The sequence below is a fragment of the Durio zibethinus genome, chromosome 3, assembly GCF_047325235.1.
Source record: "Durio zibethinus cultivar Kanyao isolate XHJ-2024 chromosome 3, ASM4732523v1, whole genome shotgun sequence".
NCBI lineage: Eukaryota > Viridiplantae > Streptophyta > Magnoliopsida > Malvales > Malvaceae > Durio > Durio zibethinus.
The window spans coordinates 30,341,961-30,363,655 of record NC_143164.1 but is presented as its reverse complement, the minus strand read 5'-3'; the positions used below and the strand labels follow the sequence as shown (position 1 = coordinate 30,363,655).

General features: G+C 33.5%; 1 protein-coding gene and 1 pseudogene across 2 annotated transcripts; both read left to right on the top strand.

Moving 5' to 3' along the window:
* Window positions 1-290: 290 nt before the first annotated feature.
* LOC111283310 (protein EPIDERMAL PATTERNING FACTOR 2-like) lies at window positions 291-1,309 on the top strand. Its single transcript, XM_089757959.1, has 3 exons — window positions 291-404; window positions 677-713; window positions 976-1,309. Exons 1-3 carry the CDS (start codon window positions 302-304, stop codon window positions 1,178-1,180), a joined length of 345 nt encoding a protein of 114 aa, XP_089614085.1. The 5' UTR covers window positions 291-301; the 3' UTR covers window positions 1,181-1,309.
* A 5,004-nt stretch (window positions 1,310-6,313) lies between these two features.
* Window positions 6,314-20,108, top strand: LOC111283309 (putative 1-phosphatidylinositol-3-phosphate 5-kinase FAB1D; annotated as a pseudogene). Its single transcript, XR_016336484.1, has 13 exons — window positions 6,314-6,470; window positions 6,559-6,589; window positions 6,720-7,430; window positions 7,864-8,008; window positions 8,090-8,449; window positions 9,374-10,242; window positions 10,551-10,877; window positions 11,313-11,439; window positions 11,577-11,732; window positions 16,939-18,441; window positions 18,515-18,786; window positions 19,050-19,366; window positions 19,782-20,108. The product of XR_016336484.1 is annotated as a putative 1-phosphatidylinositol-3-phosphate 5-kinase FAB1D (transcript).
* Window positions 20,109-21,695: the final 1,587 nt, after the last annotated feature.

Sequence of the window (21,695 nt, the reverse complement as noted above, 5' to 3'; positions counted from 1 at the left end):
AGTAGGTTTAATTGTGGATGACTTACCAATTCATGTGAAATCCTTTTTCAACGGATAGCGGTGGATCAGGTGAAGTGTTTCAGGTGTAACCTCCTTCTACATTTAAAACCATCCTCCTGTCCCCCTCTCTTTTCATCACTACCCTTATATATACCATGCATCGTCCTTGACCAAATCTCCCCCCAAACATTTGGTTTTTCTTGCATGGTTTTCTATTCTGTCTGTCCCAATATCTCTCATGAAATAATCTTCAAGTTTCTCAATTTTGTGTAGTTTGATATGCAAAAAATAACAAAGAAACATGAAGAACTTCCCTCTTGGAGTTGTTGGACTAATGCTGGTTGTGATCTTGTCGATGTTTTACCTATTCTCAGAAAGCCTTCGGGTGCCCCATCGTCACCATGGTAAGCTCATTGCAAATATCTCTTTGTGTCTCCTTTTCTCCAATGTTGGTAGAATTTTGAACTTGTAATTTAGTTTAATCACTGATAACTTTATCAAATACCAAAATAAAATTAACCACTCATCAATTTCAGAGTGTCATGTTATTTCTTAGTGATTTAGTCACTTGGACTCCAAAATTTTTTGTTTTTTTGTTTGGAACAAGTGATGGTAAATAATGCCATTTTCTTCTATTTAATTTGTCACCGCTTAAATTATTTTTATGCATGTGCAGCCAGCACCCATGGGAAAGCTACCATATTTGGAGATGATGGACAAATGCACCCTGAGTTTTGTTTTCCCCCAAGTGGCCCTTATCTCCTTTATCCAATATCATAAATGCTACCCAGATTACCATTATTTCTTAAGCCTACACTTTTTCCTTTTTTTTAAAAAATAAATAAATGGAAAGGAGAAAGTAAAAAATAAAATTTGAATAGAAAACTAAAAACAAGCTGTAAAAAGCAAAAAGCAAAAATGAATTTATAATGCATCTTGAGTAGTAAAAAATAAAAGAGTCCATGATGACTTGATGGTTTTCCAGGAAGGAGTAAAGGAAGAGGTAGGAATGGAGTTATACCCAACCGGGTCGAGATTACCTGACTGTTCCTACGCTTGTGGCCCCTGCTTTCCCTGCAAGAGGGTGATGGTGAGCTTCAAGTGCTCCATGGCAGAGTCCTACCCTATTGTTTATAGGTGCATGTGTAAAGGCAAATACTACCATGCGCCTTCCAAATGACACAACATTGTAATTTGTTTAGTGATTAAGAAATTGTTCAGTTGTTAACTGATCTTTTCAGTCTTGATGCTCACTGTTCCAAGTGAGAAGAAATTCAGAAGGGAAAAGCTTGTAAATAATAGATTTGAGTTTTTGGTAGTTCTAGTTCATTTTTTGTCAGTTTGTAGAACTGACTTTTGTTTTGTACTCCCATTGAACCTTTTTTTTTTTGGCCTGATCAGTAGAATCAGAAATTCCAAGTGTTTTTAACAATTGTACTTTTTTTTTCTCTCTTAAACTGCTTACTTTTTTTAATTTATATTCAATATATTTTCGATATATAACATTTACACATTATTAATAAATCACATAATAATATTTCATAAAAATATTATAAATATTTTTAAAAATTAAATATATTTATTTTAAGGATTTTAAAATTTTATAAATTATCATTATAAATAAAATTTTAAATTAATTTTTTATAAATTATCATTATATAATTTACTGATATTATATAATATTTATATATTAATAAAATATCAAATATAAATTTTTTCAATTCACCATACATTTTCTTTTTAGGCATTGCACCTCCATACAATAAAATTAATTAAAACAAACAAATTTTGGGAACTTGACAAAGATAAAAACAAGAAACAAACAATTATATAGGCTCTAAAAATATATAATTTCAAATTTATGGAGGTTTTGAGACATGGCATGTCTAGAAAAAATTGGTAATCCATAACCACAAACCAAAGAATATTAAAAAATGAAAATATTTTCTTCCCCAACAACTAGTTTGCATTAACGTGTCACAAAGAAGTAATCTAACTCACTGTTGAGAACAGTCGTCGCAATGACATGAAAATTAAGAAAGAAAATGTTGAAGTTTGAGGTTCATTTAAAAGGCCCTACTTTCCCCTTCCTATCTACAATGCACATTTTTTTTATTTCAATGCCCTTCAGCTCTGATTTGCAAATAAATTTTAGTTTGGAAAAGTCTCTATTTATATTTCTTACTCACTTATTTCTCTCATAAATTTTTAAGTTAAAAAGATTAAAAAAAAAAGTCGTCAAACAAAAATTTAATAATTATTTAAATTTTATTATTTTGTTATTATTAATTAAATTTTTAAACATCTATTTTCATCACTTGAATATTTATTAATCAAAAACTAATTAACTATCAAAATCAATTTTCTACTAGTAAAAAGCTTAAAAGTGAAAATAGATATTTAAAGACTCAATTGAATGAAAATAAACATTTAGAGATTCAACTTATTTGAAATAAAAAATCCAAGATTTGATCGATTACAATAAAATATTAGGAGTTTAAATGATTATTAAATTTTTATTTAATGATTTTTTATCTTTTTACCAATTTTTATTAAGTAGGGGTAAAAAAATTTGAAAAATTCCAAAATCAATTTAAAATTATAGTGTTAAGTTAGATTTGGATGATTTTTTTTATTTTGTTTGGATTAAGTTCAAATATTAATATATATATATATATATATATATATATATATTAGATTCAAATTGAATTTTAAATCGTGAAGTGAAAAATTTTTTAAAAAATAAATAAATCAAAATTTATATTTTATTAATTTATATATTTTTTAAATTCTTATAAAATAAAAATAATTATTTTATATCAAAATATATTAAAATTTATTAAAAAATTATATTAAAATAATATATAAAAATAATAAATTTAAATTTAAAAAATCTATAAATTAAATCTAATAAAACTGACAAAATTCAATTCAATTTGGATTATATAAAAAATAAATTTAAATTAAATTAAAATTTAAAAATTTATAATATTATAAAATATATTTAAAAAAATAAAATCAAAATTGATCTAATATGAAGTATTATTACTCTTTCCCTAGGCATTTAGCCTTTAGCCAATCTAAACCTCAAAATTAGGCTTTTAATTTTTCTTGGCTGGGCCAGTTTGGACTTTTTCAGTTTATCCACATTTGCAATTGCAATTGGGAAATATTAACTTTTGATGGTCTCGTAGAATTTGTCCCGTTTAGAGGTGTAAATGATATATTAGTACTCACAAGCTACTCGGGTTCGATTCGAAAAAAACTCGAATTCGATTCGATTATTATCGAGTCGAGCTCGAGCTCGAGTAATTCGACTTATCGATCGAGTCAAATTCAAGTATTCTTATATTTGATTCGAGTAACTCGCGAGCTTAATCGAGTTTTTATATTTAAATATATTTTTATTATTTTAATTAATAAAATATTTTGAGTCCGAGTTTGAGTTCGAGCATGAATAATCGAACTCTTGTCGAGTATACGAATCGAGCTTATTTTTACATATTAATCGAGCTTAATCGAGTGAGCTCGAGTAGCTCGAATTCGATCACGAATCGAGCTCGAGCTTGAAAAATAAAACTAGATCGAGCTCGAGCCGAATATCGAACCCCAAGTTGTGAGTCGAGCTCGAGCTCGAGCTTGAGCTCGAGCTTCTCACTATTCAACTCAGCTCGGCTCATTTACAGCCCTAGTCCCGTCTCGATGTCTCGTCGAACGTGGTAATGTTATTTTAAAAATATATGTTGTAATTACTGCATGTTATTTTTTAAAAAAATTGGTGAGAAAAATACATTAAAAAAATCATTTTTTAAAATAACAATTTAAGGGATCCATTATCTGAATGTTTTAAAATTTTTTGATATATGAATATAAAAAGTTTAAAATAATTTAAAATTTTAATTTAATTAGTTCATATAACTATTTTTAAAAATAATATTTAATAAATATAAAATTTTAATTTTAATACTTATAACCTTTTTTTTTTTTAATTTTAAACAATAACCTTCTGTAATAAAAGAATTAAAATTAGCATTCAAACACTAACTCATTTAGAAATATATGTATCAACTTTTTTTTCTTTTATTTTAAACTGTTCAAAATTGAATCTTACCATTAAAACTAAAATTCAAGCACTTTAGGTACATATCATACCGGTTCTGCTTGAAAAATTAAATCTGAATTGGATATTGTCTCTTAGTCATAGCCTCATGATCCTGAACTTGAACACCAGTAGACAAAAGGCCTAGCCCAATTCACAAACTTTCATCAATTGCAAGGCTTATCAAATTGTCCCCGTAGAAAAGAAAGGTCCCATTCCATTACATAAAAGCCTACCCAACCAAGGAAAAAATTTTTTAAAGGAAAATAGAATTCCTTAGTTGAGAAGAAAGATTTTTTTAAATGGTTAATTATGTTATCAATTTAATTAAATCTTTAGAATTATGTGTTCACAATTTGTAAATAGAACATATCTTTTTATTGATAATGTTTTTGATTGTCTTACTTGGGAAGAAATGAGGTGAGGTTGTAGGGAAACCATCTGGAACATGTAGCCAAAAAACACTGTTAAGGGGTATCGGAGTTGATACTCCTGGATGCCCTCCACACTCAAGTTAGTAGAGTGTTTGAGGTGAAATAAGAAAAAAAGGGAGAAGGAAAATGGTGAGGTGTTGCGGAAAGTTTCAAAGGAAGGGAAGCTTGAATGTGGGTAGTATAGGGATGTCTTATGTACATAAGCTTCCTCGTTACTTTATTTATGAGATAACGGGTGATGATATGATTAGGATAATTAACGATTGATACAATATACACGTAAAGCTTGAGAAAGATTTACATAAGTAGTTATGAATCATATTTAATGATCTCAATTAAGATATGAGCTATATTTAATGATTTCAGATAAATTAAAAGTCAAATGATTAATTATGAAATAATTATCTTGATGGGACATCAATATGATGTTAGGCGAGTCCTTTCTTTGGCGAAGGGCGAACCATTTCCTCGGATGATCTAAGAATATAACTGTGCTGACCAAACTTTGACCAAATTGACCATTGACCAAGTAAATTGGGCGTACCAATTGCCGTTCGAGGTTTGAGGGTAGTTATAAAGTGACTGCCCTCAGACCATTGTCCAAAGCCTGAAAAGAAAAGAAAAATGAATTGTTTTGGGAAGGAGGCAACTGTAACTTGGTGAGTCTTGCTATGGTGGTGTGTTCCTTGATGGCGAAAGGAGCGTTGTTGGCGAGCCATTATGCTAAAGTGTCCTTTTGGGGCGAGACAAGTGTGCTCGGTAAGCCTAATTGATAATGTGTCATGCTGGGATGCAGTGAATGTCTTTTTGCAAGCTAGAAAGTTGGTAGAGTCATAGGGAAAAATAGGTGAGGACTTAGGAAATTTTTGTGAAATTTTGGTGCTTTGTTTGTGAAGCACACATGCTCAAAGCGTGTCTCGTGGGGCGGTACTAGGCATGCACTTGTGTTTCTGAAAAATACGACTGGATAGGCTATGTGTCATGCTTAAAATGGAAAGCCGTTTCCTACAATTAATGGTCATAATTTTTAAAGATGTATCGGTTTTTCACAAGGGAGTGAATGTTTTTATTTTGAAAAGTGGATAACTGAAAGGTTAGGTTTAAGGGGGAATAATGTGAGTTATTCATGCAGGGTTTGTAACGGTTCAATGAATCAATTGAAATAGTTCAAACATGTGTCATTTAAAAGGTATCGTTTAATGCTTAAAAATTTTGAATTGGTGCCTTTAGAATATACTGTTTGGCTAGGTATAAATAGGAGACTTCGAAATTTTTAGGTTTCACTTCTACTACTTGATTTCGAGAGAGAAAATTTTCTTGCTTTTGTTTTCTACTAATTTCAAAACTTTCTTCAAAATTTTCTTGCTTCTGTTTTTTGCTAATTTCAAAGCTTTCTTCTAGCAATTTATGTGCAAGGTTCACTTATTCTTTTTGTTTTACTTTAGCGTTCTTATTAGGGTACTTGCAAGGAAAAGAGAGATAGCACAAAAAAAAAAGGATTGTCATTAAGCGCTCTAATGAGGAGGATTTGGCTAGGGTTCTAGCCACCAATACTAGTGGTTAAGCTAGGGAAGAGACTACTGGGAGAGCCCAAGAGAGGGTTAAGGGCAATGCAAGTAGGGGACATAAGGGCCAAGGTAACGGTCAGGGTGTAGGGGCCATGGTTGTGACATTATTATCATGTGATAGGCGTTTTGCAACCGTGTAAAATCGTACAAGTAATATAAAGTAGAGTATCATTCTTATAGAGATTGTTTATATGAGTGTAGTATAATTGTTAATCTCAAGTAACAGAGACCCCATTTGGTCTTGTAAATTATGTCCGGAGAGGCAAGAAAGAATATTTATAAAACGGAATGGTATTAATCTGTATGCAACACCAATGATCAGTCCAACTACTTCATTGTCTAGCAGTGATCGTCCATATTCTAGCTGCAGTATGTATCTATCTCTTTTTTATTACTTAATTTGTTTCCATTTCATTTCAAGCTAAATGTTTTACATTTTTGTATCCTGTTCCATCAGGTGAATTTTCAGTTGATATAAACTCATATGATTGTTAGGTGCCCTTCTTTTCAATTGCGGTGCTGTTATATTACTAATCATTATTAACTGAAGTCTTGTTATTATATATGTGTGTGAGTATATACATATATTTTGTGTATTTATTTATATTTTATATTTTTCAGGGGTGAGTATGACCAAAAGGTTGGTTCAAAAAACAGTCATGGGCAGCTCAATTGTCTGACAAATGGCCAATTGCAGCACCTGAGATCAGAAGGCCCTAAGAAGGGGGTTGATAGGTCAAATATGATGACAGAAAGAAACTTGAGGGATAAGAAAAGTAGAAATCATATGGACATAGTGAGAGATGTTGAGATAACAGAAGCTAGTAATGATCAAGAAGCAAAAGAAAACGTTGTTGAAAATTCTCCTAGAACCTTTGACAATGAAACTGGAGTTTGTCAGTCTATTAATGGTGAAATCGATACTCAAGTTTGGGAACCTCCAGAATCTGACGATCCAGAGGACGACTTGAAGGGTACTGTGGCTTATGATGACGATGACGATGATGATGATGAATGTGGAGATGGCACAAAATGGGGAAAGCCAAATTCCTTGAGTCCTATTAAAGATGAGAGCAATGGAAGCTACAGGTTTAAAGAGGAAATGGAAGAGGTGATAAATGGGAAGTTCAAAGCCATTGTTGGTCAACTTCTTAAATCAGTGGGTGTTGCCAGTTCTGTGAATGACAGTGATGGTTGGGTGGATATAGTTACTTTTTTATCTTGGAAAGCCGCTCTCTTTCTGAAGCCTGATACTATTGAAGGCAAAGCAATGGATCCAGATGGATATGTGAAAGTGAAATGCATTGCAACTGGTTCTCGCAGTCAAAGGTGATGATTTCATTATAATGTTTTTTAAATTATATCTCCTGCTTACAGATATTTCTTCAGTAAGTCATTTAGATTTAAGAGACAAATTTTATGTTTCTTTTTAAGATTGAAGGGTGGTGGTCATGTGCTTTCTGAAAAAGCATCATCTTCGGATAGTTCTTGCAACACATGCTATAAACATCTGTTACCTCCATAAAATTTTAGTTAAGGGAGAGAATACTGGTTACTTTGCCATTTTGCCTTTAATTGGTAGCATGTAATAGTCATTCTCTTTTTTAAATTTTAATTATTTTTGTTGAATGAACATATTAGAGCTCACATGAAAGTCCATTTAGCATGCTTTATTTGAAAACACATTTTACAGGTCAGCAAAGCTATTGCTGTTATAGGATTTTTGTCTCTTCAACCCTATAAATTAACGTTTGTTTTGCAGCCAATTAATCAAAGGCTTCGTCTTTAAAATGCATGCGGCTCATAAGCACATTCAAACTAAGTACAAGAATCCAAGGCTGTTATTAATTCAGGGAGTACTTGGTCAGTCCTCTAGCGGGTTGTCTTCATTCAGTTCACTAGATGAGGTACTCGGCAAAACTGAACTCTGTTTTTGTATTACAGAAGTATGCTACTGTATTTTTCTGATTGTTGACCCATAAAAACAGGAAAAAAGTCTTCTGAAATCTCTAATTGAGATGATAGATGTGTACCACCCCAATGTAATTTTGTTGGAGAAAACTGTTTCACGTGATGTTCAAGAGTGTATCCTTGCCAAAGGAATCACACTGGTGTTTGACATGAAGCTACATCGTCTAGAGAGAGTTGTACGTTGTACTGGCTCACCAATCATACCATCTGATACTTTGATGAATCAAAAGTTAAAGAAGAATGAATCCTTTAAGCAGTGTGATTCCTTTCATATAGAAAAGTTTGTTAAGGAACATGCTTGTTTTGGTGAAGGGGGAAAACGGCCAAGTAAAACATTGATGTTCCTTGAGGGCTGTCCTAAACGTCTCGGTTGCACTGTAAGTTGATGACTTATTCTTCTTCTTTCTTTATTTAATTGTTTTTTCCTAGTAGTCACGATGCACTGGCATGTTCTTGAGTACATGCAACACGTGCTTGTGCATGGGAAGCAAGATAGAGTTAGATGTTGGACATGGGCACTGGTGATATGGTCTGAGTGGTGGACATTCGGAAAAATATAAATAAGCAGTTTTAATAAAAACATTCGTTCCTTTGACAGCTTACCCCGTATTTCTTGCTGTAAAACTTCTTGATAGGAACGCAACAAAACATTGTTCTGCCTTTATTTTTCCCAGTTGCTCTGAGATTAATGAAGTTGGATAACACCTTGAACTTCAAACCTTTTGAAACAAAGCTATTAAAATGTTCAAGTATAATACATATTAAATTAACTAATTTATTTATTATTTCTTAGGTTCTTATGGCTAATTTTTTTTGTATGTTGTAAGTTTGAAATGCAATAATAAATTAAAACTTGAGCCTCTTGTGTTGAAATGTCAAGAAAAGCAGCTTGCTATAGTCTTTATTCCTTCCCCTAGAAATACTCTACTTTTTTTTGCATATGGTCTTCCTGTATTAAGCAAAATACCACTCTTCTTCTTTTAAGCCATTAGTTAATTTACAGTTTTCCAATTTGTAGTTGTTTGTGGAGAGTGTTGTTCTGGGGTAGTCTTTCCTTCTTTTGATTCTGTTTAAACTTTGGAGGTTGGTGTGATTCTGCTTGAGTTTCTTTTGCATCATCCGTTTTTTTCCTCTTGTTTCTCAAAAATAATTCATGTTTAATATCTGGACTTGAGATATTTGGCTTGATGCTTTCTGCCTGATAACAAGTTCCCTCCTCCCTTATTTCTTTTCTAGCCAGATATCTATGGCATATTCCTGTGTATGTACTTCCTCATTAACTCAATATTATGATGTTGCAGATTTTGCTGAAAGGAAGTCATCCTGAAAAACTAAAAAAGATTAAATGTGTTGTCCAGTATGCTGTTGTCATGGCATATCATTTAATCCTTGAAACTTCTTTCCTTATTGATCAGAAGGCAATGTTCTCTACAATTCCTTTAACTGGAATAACAAATGTGTTGCCAATAGATCGGGAATACCATGCCTTAGACACTGGTAACTTGTGTGTTCCTTGCCTTGATGAGTTTACTGCTGAAACTGGATCACATGCAATTGACATTCCCATTCCAATGGGTTCCATGAAGAAGGTTACCACATAAATGGGGAATTAGATGGTGATCAAATTACGAAGTCAGGATTAGACTACAGTTCAGCTTTATCTCTGGAGCCATATAATCCAGCCATTTTCTCTGGGTTGTCATCTGTTTCTGCCTCTCTGAAGAAATCTATTGGAAACCGTTTCCCTCTTGCATCCAGCATTCCTTATCGGTCATTGTCTGTGTATTTTAGGTTAAATGGGAGGGAATCCAAGCTCACAGAAGCAGTTCATCCAATGAAAAGTTTTGAGGTCTCAGAGCTATTTGATGCCGAATCTAAGAATGGTCCTGATGAAGAGAAATCTCTTGATGATGGACAACCCCAATCTTTTTCAGCTTCCTCTGAAACCACACTTAACTTGAAAGTTAATGCTGATGATAATGAAGAAAAAACGCAGAATAAGGAGGACATCAATACAATGTTGGATTCACAAAGTATTTTGGTTCTTATGTCTAGCTGTAACGCCTTAAGGGGAACCATATGTGAGCGTAGCCATTTTAGCCATATCATGTTCTACAGGAATTTTGATGTTCCTCTTGGAAAGTTCCTTCGAGATAATTTATTCAAACAGGTATTTGGGATCTCCTTTTATTAGGGATCTTTTTTCAGTTGTGCATTTTTCTCCAGCAGGTGATTCTTGATGAGTTAAGTTTGATTAGGTTACCCACTGCTCTAAACTATTGCATTGGAGATATGATCTTTAACTTGTCATGTTATTAAATTGTGTTTGGGCAACTTCTTTGTTTTACCTTTATTATCTCTACGAACTTCATTAACCTTCAATTTTGTTACATGGTAGACTGCATTCGAAAACCTAACTTTTTCTCAATGTGTGGTGCTTTCGAATTTTCCACTGGTAGAAACTTTTGCTTTGTGCAGAGAAGCCAGTGTGCTATATGTGGTGAACTTCCAGAAACCCACTTTTACTATTATGCACATCATAATAAGCAGTTAACAATACAAGTTAAACGGCTTCCTAAGCATTTACCTGGAGAAGCAGAGGGAAAACTCTGGACGTGGAGTCGCTGTGGCAAGTGCAAAACTGAGAACAGAATTTCAAAATCTACAAAAAGAGCACTAATTTCAACTGCTGCTCATGGTCTCTCATTTGGAAAGTTCTTGGAGCTCAGCTTTTCTGAAAACCTTCATCCAGTGGATTATCTAGCTGTGGGCATTCTCTGCATAGGACTTCCTATATTTGTTTGGGTATGGATTGCTGTTCTATTTTCATTTAACAATAAACTCACAGTACTTTCAAATATATTTTTGAAATGGGAAAAAAGTTCCTTTCTGTTTGAGATTTGGACTTTTATGTTTTGCAGTAAAACTTTGTGATTTTTAAATGCTTGTGACTATATTTATTGACTAGAAGTTGGGGAGGTTTTCCCTGTGCTTATACTCAGGGACTTGTTGAATGTTAAGTTCTATTGTAGGTTTCCGATGCTGGTCTTTGAATGCAGAACATTTTGCAAAATTTGGCGAAAAATGATAACTCTTCCTATGGAGCTGTGTGATAATTACTAATCTCTGCCTGCTTTTCCTTCTATTTTTGTTTTAAAAGAAAATTTAGAAACTCTGCAAAGAACTGCCTTTTGAATTTTGTTTTCCTTACATTTCTTTTCTATGTTCATGTAACTGCAGTTTAGGCCCTATGGTTGCAATGTTTAGTCACTCTTCAGTTACCACTTATACCGTGTTTATGCCTCCACAACAGCTGGAGTTTAGCAAGTCAATTAGACCAGATTGGCTGAAGGAAGAATTTGAACATGTATGTATATATTCTGTTTTCACTTTGCTTTGACTTCTAATGTAATGTTTATTCTGTGATGAAACATATATTAGTCTTGTCCCCACATGCATTCACTTATGTTAACATATTGGACTTCGTATTGATATTTTCGTTAGGTTTACACAAAAGGGATGCTAATGTTCAGAGAGGTTGCAAGCTTTTTGGTGCAGATAAGGTCACAATTTATGGGCTCAACTCTAAACCTTAAAGGGTCATTAAAAGGATTTTCTGACGTTGAAGAGATGCTGAAACTGGAAGCTTCTGAATTTGAGGTTGGTTTTCACTTGTTCTTTCTTATATGTTGCTCGGTGCTCTTGATTTTTCTTTTTATTCATCACCACCCACAAGCAAGTATTTTCCTTTTCAATACTAGTGAGATTTTGTCATATTCGTTATGAGTTTGTGTAGAAATCTAATTCTCCTACATTAGTGTAGATCTCATTCTATTATATTAGTGCAGCTTGATTTCCTAATTTATTTTGGGAATATTTCTCAACTATTCTGATTGTCAAGTTTTTAAAGATTTGTTTTCATTTTAGAATAGAATAATTCTCCTTTCTTTTATTATTTTTTGTTTCCTGTTTCATGTAAGTTGTTTCCTAATAAAGAACTTTACTGTTCCTATTTATTTAGATGTACTCCTTCATTCTAGATAAAATAAGAAGAAATAAGGACAATTGTTTTTTAAGTTTTCTACAAAGTATTAGAGTCAGGATTTTTTTTCTGTTGCCTTTTTTCAAATTTATCACGTGATAGGCTTCTTCCATCTTCGTCTACACGTGATGAAGGCTTGTTAAAGTGGTGTTATCCCACATCTTACAAATATCTAATATCATGTAGTCTTATATTTAAGTTGGAGTTCTCCACTTACTGCCAATTGGTAGTAACTTGGGTGCTTAACATACTATCAGAGCAAGTTAGCTTAAACCATTAGACTATAGCCACACGAGTTTTTGTTATGGCTAGCAAGAGTAAGAAATCTTCTTCTGCAGAGGTATGGCATAAGGAAACTCACAAAGATGTGATGCTCAATCAAACCTTTCAAAACAAGTCTGCAAGGTGAGCAATAAAACAAGTCTACAAGGTGATGCTCAATCAAACCCTTCAAAACAAGTCTACAACCTTTGGAACTAGTTTAATAGCACAAAAAGGTAATATCCTAAACGCCTTAAGTATTCAACGGAAAAATATACAATCTTGGATTGTAACGAAAAAATACACAATCTTGGATTGTAGAGTCAGGAGCATCAAATCATATGACTGGAGATGCATCTTTATTCAACACATATAGATCTTGCTGTAATAGTTTTGCTATAAAAATTATTGATGGCTTTCTCTCAAAGGTGGCAAGAACAGGTTCTATTGTAGTTTCGAAAGACATAACACTTGATTTGTCCTCCATGTCCCCAATTTAAGTTGTAACCTATTTTACATTAGTAAGCTTACGAATGATAGCGGTTGTGTCACAAAATTTTTTTTTCCCAATTTATGTGAATTTTAGGAATTGGGCTCGGAGAGGATTATTGGCAATGCTAAGATGTGTGCAGGAGTCTACCTTCTTCAAAATGATGCACTTAAGATATCACAAAACTTTTGTACAGCCTTAGTCTCTAGTACCAATAAGGATGACCTTATCATATTATGACATTATAGATTAGGACATCCAAATATTTCATACCTAAAAGACTATTTCCCTTATTATTCAATAACATCTTTAAAGACTTTTAGTGTAAATTTTGTTAACTTTTCAAGTACTTTCGAAATACCTATCCTAGCCTTTTCTATAAATCATCTCAGTCTTTTTCAATAATTTATAGTGACATTTGGCGACTGTTAAGAGTTAACAATATCTTAGGTTCTAGGTGGTTTGTTACACTTATTAATGATCATACTTGACTCACTTGGGTATTCCATATGGAAGAAAAATCTGAAGTTAACCAAATCCTTCAAAACTTCAATAGCATGGTACAAACCCAATTGCAAGACAAAATCCAAGTCTTAAAAATTGACAATGGAAAGGAATACTTCAACTCTATTCTCGGCCTTTACCTCACAAATCATGGCATCATCCATCAAAGCTCTTACGTTGACACTCCATGGTAAAATGAGGTTGTCGAACTCAAAAATAAACATTTGATAGAAGTGACCAGATCATTCTTGTCAACTTTCAATGTGCCTAAATACTTTTGGGGAGAAGCTGTCCTCACTGCAACTTATTTGGTTAACATAATGCCTTCTCGAGTTTTTGGCTTTAAAACACCTTGTCAAACTCTTTGTTCCTAACCACAAACTCGATTAATCTTTTCCATTCCCATCAAACTCTTTGGCTGCATTGCTTTTGTTCATATTAGCCAACAAAACCACAGCAAGTTTGATCCCAAAGCCTTAAAATACATCTTCATAAGTGTTACTCACCCATTATAAAAAAAATTCTATAGCTCTATGGATGGCACCTTTGAGAATCTTCTATACTACAGCAAGAATGATATTTAGGGTTAGAATACTACTCAAAAGTATCAATTCTTAGCTGTTAACTTGCCAATTTCCCAACCAATCCCTTCAAAACCAAATTCCCAACCAGATTTCCAACCAACCCCAGATTCCCAACTAGATTCTCAATCTGCCCAATCTATCAGCTATGCAGATTTCTAAACCCAACTTGTTTAAATAACTCTTGATTCTTCAAACCTTAAAGGTTATGCAAGAAAAAATAAATAAACTGATAGTTTACTCAATGAAGCAAAAACCGAAAGAAGTGGACAATTGTACATAGCCTAGTACTAAAAATTAACCTAATTTGAGTCTCCAAGAACCTGAAACTAACACATATAATGTCCCTATTGAATCTAAAACTGAAACTTGTGAGCCAGTTGGTGACTTTTGCATTTTTATTGCATTAAAAAAATGTGTGAGATCATGCACCCAATATCTTATCTACAAGTACATCTGATATGATAGGTTAACTCCAAACTTTCGAGCCTTTACTAATAACCTTGACAATGTGCAAATTCTAAAAAATATTCAAGAAGCCCTCAATGAACCAGATTGGAAGGCTACTGTTCTTGAGGAAATCAAGGTACTAGAGAACAATGAGACATGAGAAATTTCAAATTTGCCCAAAGGGAAAAACTTGGTTGGATGTAAGTGGATCTTCGTAATAAAGTATACTGTAGATGAAAGTATAAACAAGTTCAAATCTAGACTTGTTGCAAAAGGGTTTACTCAATCCTATGGGATAAACTATGGGGAGACATTTGCTCTGGTAGCCAAACTCAATTCAATTAGAGTTCTATTGTCACTCGCAGCCAACTTGGATTGGACTTTCTACCAACTTGACATCAAGAATGCATTCTTAAATGGTAACTTAGAGAAGGATGTCTACACGTAAATTCCTTCTGGTTTCGAAAGGCAAGACAAAATGGGCAAAGTGTGCACACTTTGGAAATCTTTGCATGGACTTAAATAGTCTCATCGAGCTTGGTTTGAATAGTGACCAAGGCAATGAAGAGGTAAGGATTCCTTCAATGTCAATCTGACCATACTATATTTGTTAAGCTCACTAATATAGGAAAAATAGTTACTATTATTATTTATGTGAATGATATCATAATCATCAAAGACCACAAGGAAGGAATAAATGATTTGAAGAAACTCATTGAAAAGGAGTTTGAAATAAATGAGCTGGGGTTCTTTAAATATTTCTTTGGGATGGAAATGGCTCGGTCTAATAATAGAATATCAGTGTCTCAACGCAAGTGTGTACTTGATTTACTCAAAGAAACCAGCATGATTGGATGCAAAGCTACCAATACACCCATGGACTCAACTAATAAAATTAAAAGTGAAAATGGAAGCTCTCTCAAGGACAAAAAGCGATACTAAAGACTAGTTAGGAAGCTTATTTACCTCTCTCACACATAACCTAATATCAACTTTGCAATAGAGATGGTGAGTAGATACATAAATAATCCAACCAAAGAGTGTCTTAAAGCTACTCATCGCATCTTACAATACTTAAAAAAAAGTCTTGGTGAAGGTCTATATTTTAAAAAGTCAATGGACAGGGCAACCAAGGTGTACACAGATGCTGACTTGGTTGGATCAGTAATAAATAGAAGGTTCACTGTTGGATATTGCAATTATGTTTGGGGCAATTTGGTCACTTGGAGTAGTAAAACACAAGCTGTTGTAGCTAGGAGTAGTGCTGAGGCTAAGTTTATAGGAATGTCCCATGGTATTTGTGTAGGAATTGGGTTGACGAGGTTACTTGGAGAATTAAAAGTTCAGACTATGACATCTATGACATTGTTTTATGACAATAAAGCTTCTATAAGTATTGCCAAAAATCTTGTTTATCATTATAAGACCAAGCACATAGAGTTGGACCAACATTTTGTAAAGGAAAAGATAGAAAATAGGTTGGTCAAATTGGCCTATATCCTTACAAATTACAGATATTCTTACTAAAACTCTTCCTAGAAGCATTTTTGACGGATTGAAATCCAAGCTGAGTATGATTAACTTTCATAACCCAGCTTGAGGGGAAGTGTAAAAATCTGATTCTCCTACATTAGTACAACTTGATTTCTTAATTTATTTTGGGAATATTTCTCATTTATTCTTCTGATTTAGTCAACTATTTTGATTGTCAAGTTTTTAAGGATTTGTTTCTATTTTAAAAAATGAATAATTCTCCTTCCTTTTATTATTTTTTGTTTTCTGTTTCATGTAATTTGTTTCCTAATAAGGAACTTCACTATTCCTATTTATTTAGATGTACTTCTTCATTCTAGATATGCGGGTTCGGAGCTTGAGTCTCGACCCGTGACAAGTGGTATCAGAGCCAGCCCTAAACCGTTCGATCCACGCCGAGCGCCTCGAGGGAGGTAGGCAGGGTGGCCGGCCTCCGTGACGAGGGCGTCACGAGGTTGGGTGCGGGAGAATGTCACGGACCTAAGGGGAGTCCTGAATCCCACATCGAACATAATAGGAAGGTCCCTGGGGTATAAAAGGGTTCACACCATCTCCGCCTTGTGAGGCGCCTTTTGTAGGACAAAACCGTGAGGCCAGATGGCCAGAGCGGACAATACCTCACAAGGGTGTGAACCGTGGCGGAAGGCTGATCTGGGACGCCGGAAGGGTGAATGCCCGGGTCCCGGAGCCGCGCGGGTTCGGAGCTTAAGTCTCGACCCGTGACAAGTAAGAAGAAATAAGGACAATTGTTCTTTTAAGTTTTTTACAGTTTGTGCTTTTGTTTGTTCCCCTGTTGCAATAAATTGTTGTCCCAATTGAAACTTTAGTGTACATTAGATTTTCAATATACATGATATCTAATCAACAAACATAGTAAACTGAAGTATGTTGTTGCTCTGCTATGCAGTTCAAATCACTGTTTAATTGAGCTTTTTGTTTTCGTACAATATTTAATTGAGTTTATTTTTCTCTGATTCACATGTGACATTGGGCAAAATACTGTAGGTAAACATTCAGAATGCTGTTGCAAAGAATGGAAATGAAAACTTGGGTTTTCCCAAACTGCTCAGCTTGAACCAACTAAGGTGGGATCTTCTTCTGGAATCATGCATTTGGGATCAATGCCTGCAATCTCTCATGTTGCCTGATCCTAGAGTAGTAGTCACTGGTTCCATAACAAGGGAGTGTTGGAGCATTTGAAGTCGGATTCAGGTAGTACAAATAGAGAGGACAGTGGGGCAGAAACTAAATCTGAAAATTGTGATAAATGTTCTGATAATACTGGTAATCTGAAAGCTGGGACAGGTTCATTTGTTGAAAGAAATGAATTTTCAAGTGATGAATTCTCTTCAAATATTCCTGTTCAAAAATCTGAAGGATGTGACAACATACATGACAATTCCACTGTGGTTGAGAATATTGAAAGGCCAACATTGGATGGTGTATGCCCTGTGAAATCATCCAACCTAGAGTTCATTGTGGCATCTAATATTTCTATTCATCCTCATTTTGGTGATGAGAATTATCTAGCAAAGGATGCACCTTTGTCAGATCATTTACAGCTGGATAGAGCTATACCAATTTCTACAGATCCTGCCTACAATGATTCAATAGTTGATTCAAATGGATCTAGGAGGGGTGGATCTCCACGTTCATTGCTATCCAGCTTAGAAAACTTAAATGGATGGTTCTGGATGCCTTTTTCTGAAATCAGACAGATGTATATGAAGGATCTTCAGAGAGGAAATGTCCCCAAGTTTGAATCAATCAGTAGTTATACTCCAGCACAAATACCCAAAGGCTATCAATTAATCAGGGAGGAAGGTTCAAGGCTACACATACCCCTAGGAACTAATGATTATATAGTGTCAGACTATGAGAGTGAAATCTCAAGTATAATTACTTGTGCATTAGGGTTGCTGAAAGATCTGCCCACTGTAACAGAAGTGTCAAATGATGATGGGAGGAGAGATAAACTAATTGAAAGTTTACATAGCCTCATTCGAGTTCCTATGATAACATCCCCACATTGGTCTTCTAGTCGTTCATCTGATTCAGACACTGTCTCTAATTTGAGCATTTCTTCAGAAGAGTCACGCTTCTCCAGTTCTGATGGGTTACACTTGTTGGATTCTCTAGTTCCTCCTGATGCTCTTAATGTAGAGGTTTCTCTAGGGGTTTCAAAATCACTTGGGAAGGGTAAATACTCAGTAGTATGCTTATATGCTAACCAGTTCCGAGATCTTCGGGAGCGGTGCTGCCCTTCAAAGCTTGATTATATTGCTTCCCTTCAAAGCTTGATTATATTGTAAATACTCAGTAGTATGCTTCTGCAATGACTAAGTCCTTTTTTCGCTAAAAAACTTGATGACAGGTTTATCATAAAGGAAATTAAGAAGACAGTACGATTCATTTGAGAAGTTTTCTTCACATTATTTCAAGTACATGAATCAATCATTTGACTCTGGACGCCAAACTTGCCTTGCCAAAGTTCTTGGAATTTATCAGGTTTGCTTTTATTTATTTTTACACTGATTACTTTATTATTTTCTTTTTTCTTGAACATTTGAAGATTTTGCAGGTGATATTAAGACAGCCAAAAACTGGGAAAGAGTCAAGGCATATGATCTAATGGTGATGGAGAATCTTACATTTGGTAGAAATATTCTCGCTGTTTTGATCTTCAAGGGGCCTTACATGCTCGATTCAGTTCAGCTGCTTTTGGTTCTGGAGATGTTCTTTTGGATCAGAACTTTGTCAATGACATGAATTCCTCTCCATTTTATGTTAGTTAGTAATAAAGCCAAGCGCCTCTTGCAACGGGCTGCATGGAATGATACAACTTTCCTCAATGTAAGCTTTTAGTTCTTTCAATTGGACTTTGCCCTTGACTAGATAGATAAACTCTATTGTGACTAGCAGCATTTCTTTTTAATAGATTTTTCCCTTCAATCATATTCAACACTCCCCACTAACCGCTCAACACCCCCGCCCCAAAAAAAAAAGGAAAAAAAATCACTACCAGTTTTAAACTTTTTATTTTTCCTTGCGGTTTCATTTCTCTAATGTGGAATAAGGTATTGACTGACAGTTCCATTTTCTCCTTTTGTTTGCAGTCGATCAATGTAATGGGTTATTCTTTACTTGTCGGGGTGGATACCCAGCAGCGGGAGCTTGTATGTGGGATTATTGATTATCTCAGGCAGTATACATGGGACAAACAACTTGAGACGTGGGTTAAGTCTTCATTGGTTGTTCCTAAGAATTTGTTGCCAACTGTTATTTCCCCAAAGGAGTATAAGAAAAGATTCAGAAAGTTTATGTCGACTTACTTTTTGACTGTCCCAGATCATTGGTGCTCACAGGAATCCTTTGACCCTTGTGAGCTTTGTGGCTCTGGAGATGATGATTTACCAGAATCCAAGTCCCTAAAGTAAGCATTCCTAAATGCTATATCTATCTAGGTCTTCTATTCCTCGTTTCTCATTTTATTTTCCTTGAATTAGCCCTTCATTTTTATAGCCAGTTGAAAAATTGCTGTGCACATATCCAACCCCGTTATCATGCAATTTTTAGCAAATTTCTGGAGATAGTTTTATTCCTATAGGTCTAGCATATCGGCGTTAATGTTCATTTTTTTGTACAGTCAAGTGAGGAATTGTAGAAAGCCGCGGTTATTGAAAGACAGATAATTTGATATCAATGAAAAGTTTCAACCACCGTTAATAGCATTTTGTCTTCTTGATGCCTTTTGTTTTATTTATTTGTTATTCTTCTGAATTTCTGCAAACAACAGCCTTTCTACGTTTTTAGTTGCTGCTATTACGAAATTCTTATCTTCCTAGCAGCCTCCCGTCTGTTCTTTACATTCGCGACAGGTTTAGAACGGCCACAGGAACCTTCAGGGGAATTTGGACATTCAATGGTGGAAGGAAGAAACCTTGCATTCCATCAGATTACAAGCTGAGATGGTCTGATCTCTTCCATGCATGTCTTCTTTCGTTGCTTTTTTAAGTGATGTTGCGGGCTTCTATTATGCATGAATTCCAAGGAAAGTCACTAGCAGTGTTCCTCTCGTGGTTGGCTAAGTGTTTTGTTTGTGGTGTTTCCCTCCAGGAGAAGGGGAATTGGGTATCCTTTCTCCTGAGAGAGGGAAGCAAGGAACTGTACATGTTGAGGGCTGCTATTATCCAATCTTAACATGAAACCCAATTTTTTTTAGTAAGGATATGGTTAGGTATTAAATTTTAGAGATAGGAATGAAATGTGTATTGTTTTAAATTTTTTATTGGGTATAAGTACGATAATGGATAATATAGGATCGTTCTATACTTGCATCTTATATATAAATATATAAAATAAATAAATTATTTATTTAATAATATAAATTTTATTTTATATTTATTAGAACTAATATATTTATATTTAAAATATATATAATTACTTAAATATGCAAAATAAAAATAAAAAACTAAAAAAATAAATTTTATTTTTTCAAAAAACCATGGATACGAAAATTATTCGTATTAATACTTACGAAAATAAAAATAATGATGAATTTAAAATATTCATCGAATATGAGTATAAAGATGAATATAATATAAAAAATCAAAGGTGGAGATGCAGAATTCCTTGCAAATTGATATCCCTGATTTTGAAAGATGTATATTTTGATTTCTTCATGCAAAAATAAACTGTAATTTCTTTTTTTTATAGAGTAAATGAAATTAGTTATTGCAGATTTATATAGGGTTAAATACTTATTCGGTTTTTGTATTATATTTTTTTTCAGTTTAGTACTTAAAAAAAATTATCAATCTAGTTTTCAATTTTTAATCTATCATCCACTTCGTCAATCAATTTATTGATGTGACATAAATATCTAATAAGATGTTGACACGTGATTGTAGACACTCATCTGTATCCAACGTTAATTGGGTCGTTTATTACTGTTATTATCTTTGTTAGTATTACATTACTATAGTATGATATTATATTATTATTATTATTATTATTATTATTATGGTATAGTATAGTATAATTTATTAGTATAATATTTATTATGTTATATTTTATTATTATTATTATTATTATTGTTGTTGTTATTGTTGTTGTTGTTGCTATTATTATTATTATTATTATTATTATTTCATTTTCATTCTTCCCTCCTTAATCAGCAATCAAGGAAGCTAAAATCTAGAATTGAATTCAATCTAATCGGTCAAAGGGTCAATTAGAACCAAAATCAAGAGATTTTTATTTAGTTCAGATAAATCAGAAAAGAACCTAAACCTAAACTTGGGTTCGGACAAAATCTAATCTCAAGATTCAAGCTTGGATGGTTCTGTCTGTTTTCTAAAGATTCTCCTAAGGATGACTATAAATTGAACAACGAATCAAAGAAACAGAGACAATAGATAAGAGGAAAAAGACACTGTTTAAATTTTTAAAATTTTAGTTTGATGGAATTTTGAGTTTAGGTTTTAAGAATTCTAGGATTCTAGGTTTAAATTTGGGTTCCTAATATTAGAATTAAAGCTCTTGAGGGTTTCTAAAGAAATCTAAGAAAATATGAAAAAATTTGAGATTTTTTTTTTAAAAATATGGGTTTTGGATGAATCTTTAAATTTTTTTGTTGAATTTTTTCAGAAACCAATGGGTTTTTCAGTTTTCGGTTAAATGTTTGAATTTTTTTTAGAGAGAGGTCAGAGAACTTTTCGGTTTAGAGAGAGAGCATAGGCGCTTGAGAAAAAAATAGAATG

Excerpts from the sequence above, each read along its gene's own strand:
- LOC111283310 (XM_089757959.1), top strand. The coding sequence starts at position 302 with ATGAAGAACTTCCCTCTTGGAGTTGTTGGACTAATGCTGGTTGTGATC. Across the intron at positions 405-676 it reads GGTGCCCCATCGTCACCATG|CCAGCACCCATGGGAAAGCT; the intron begins GTAAGCTCATTG and ends ATGCATGTGCAG. Across the intron at positions 714-975 it reads GCTACCATATTTGGAGATGA|GGTTTTCCAGGAAGGAGTAA; the intron begins TGGACAAATGCA and ends TGATGACTTGAT.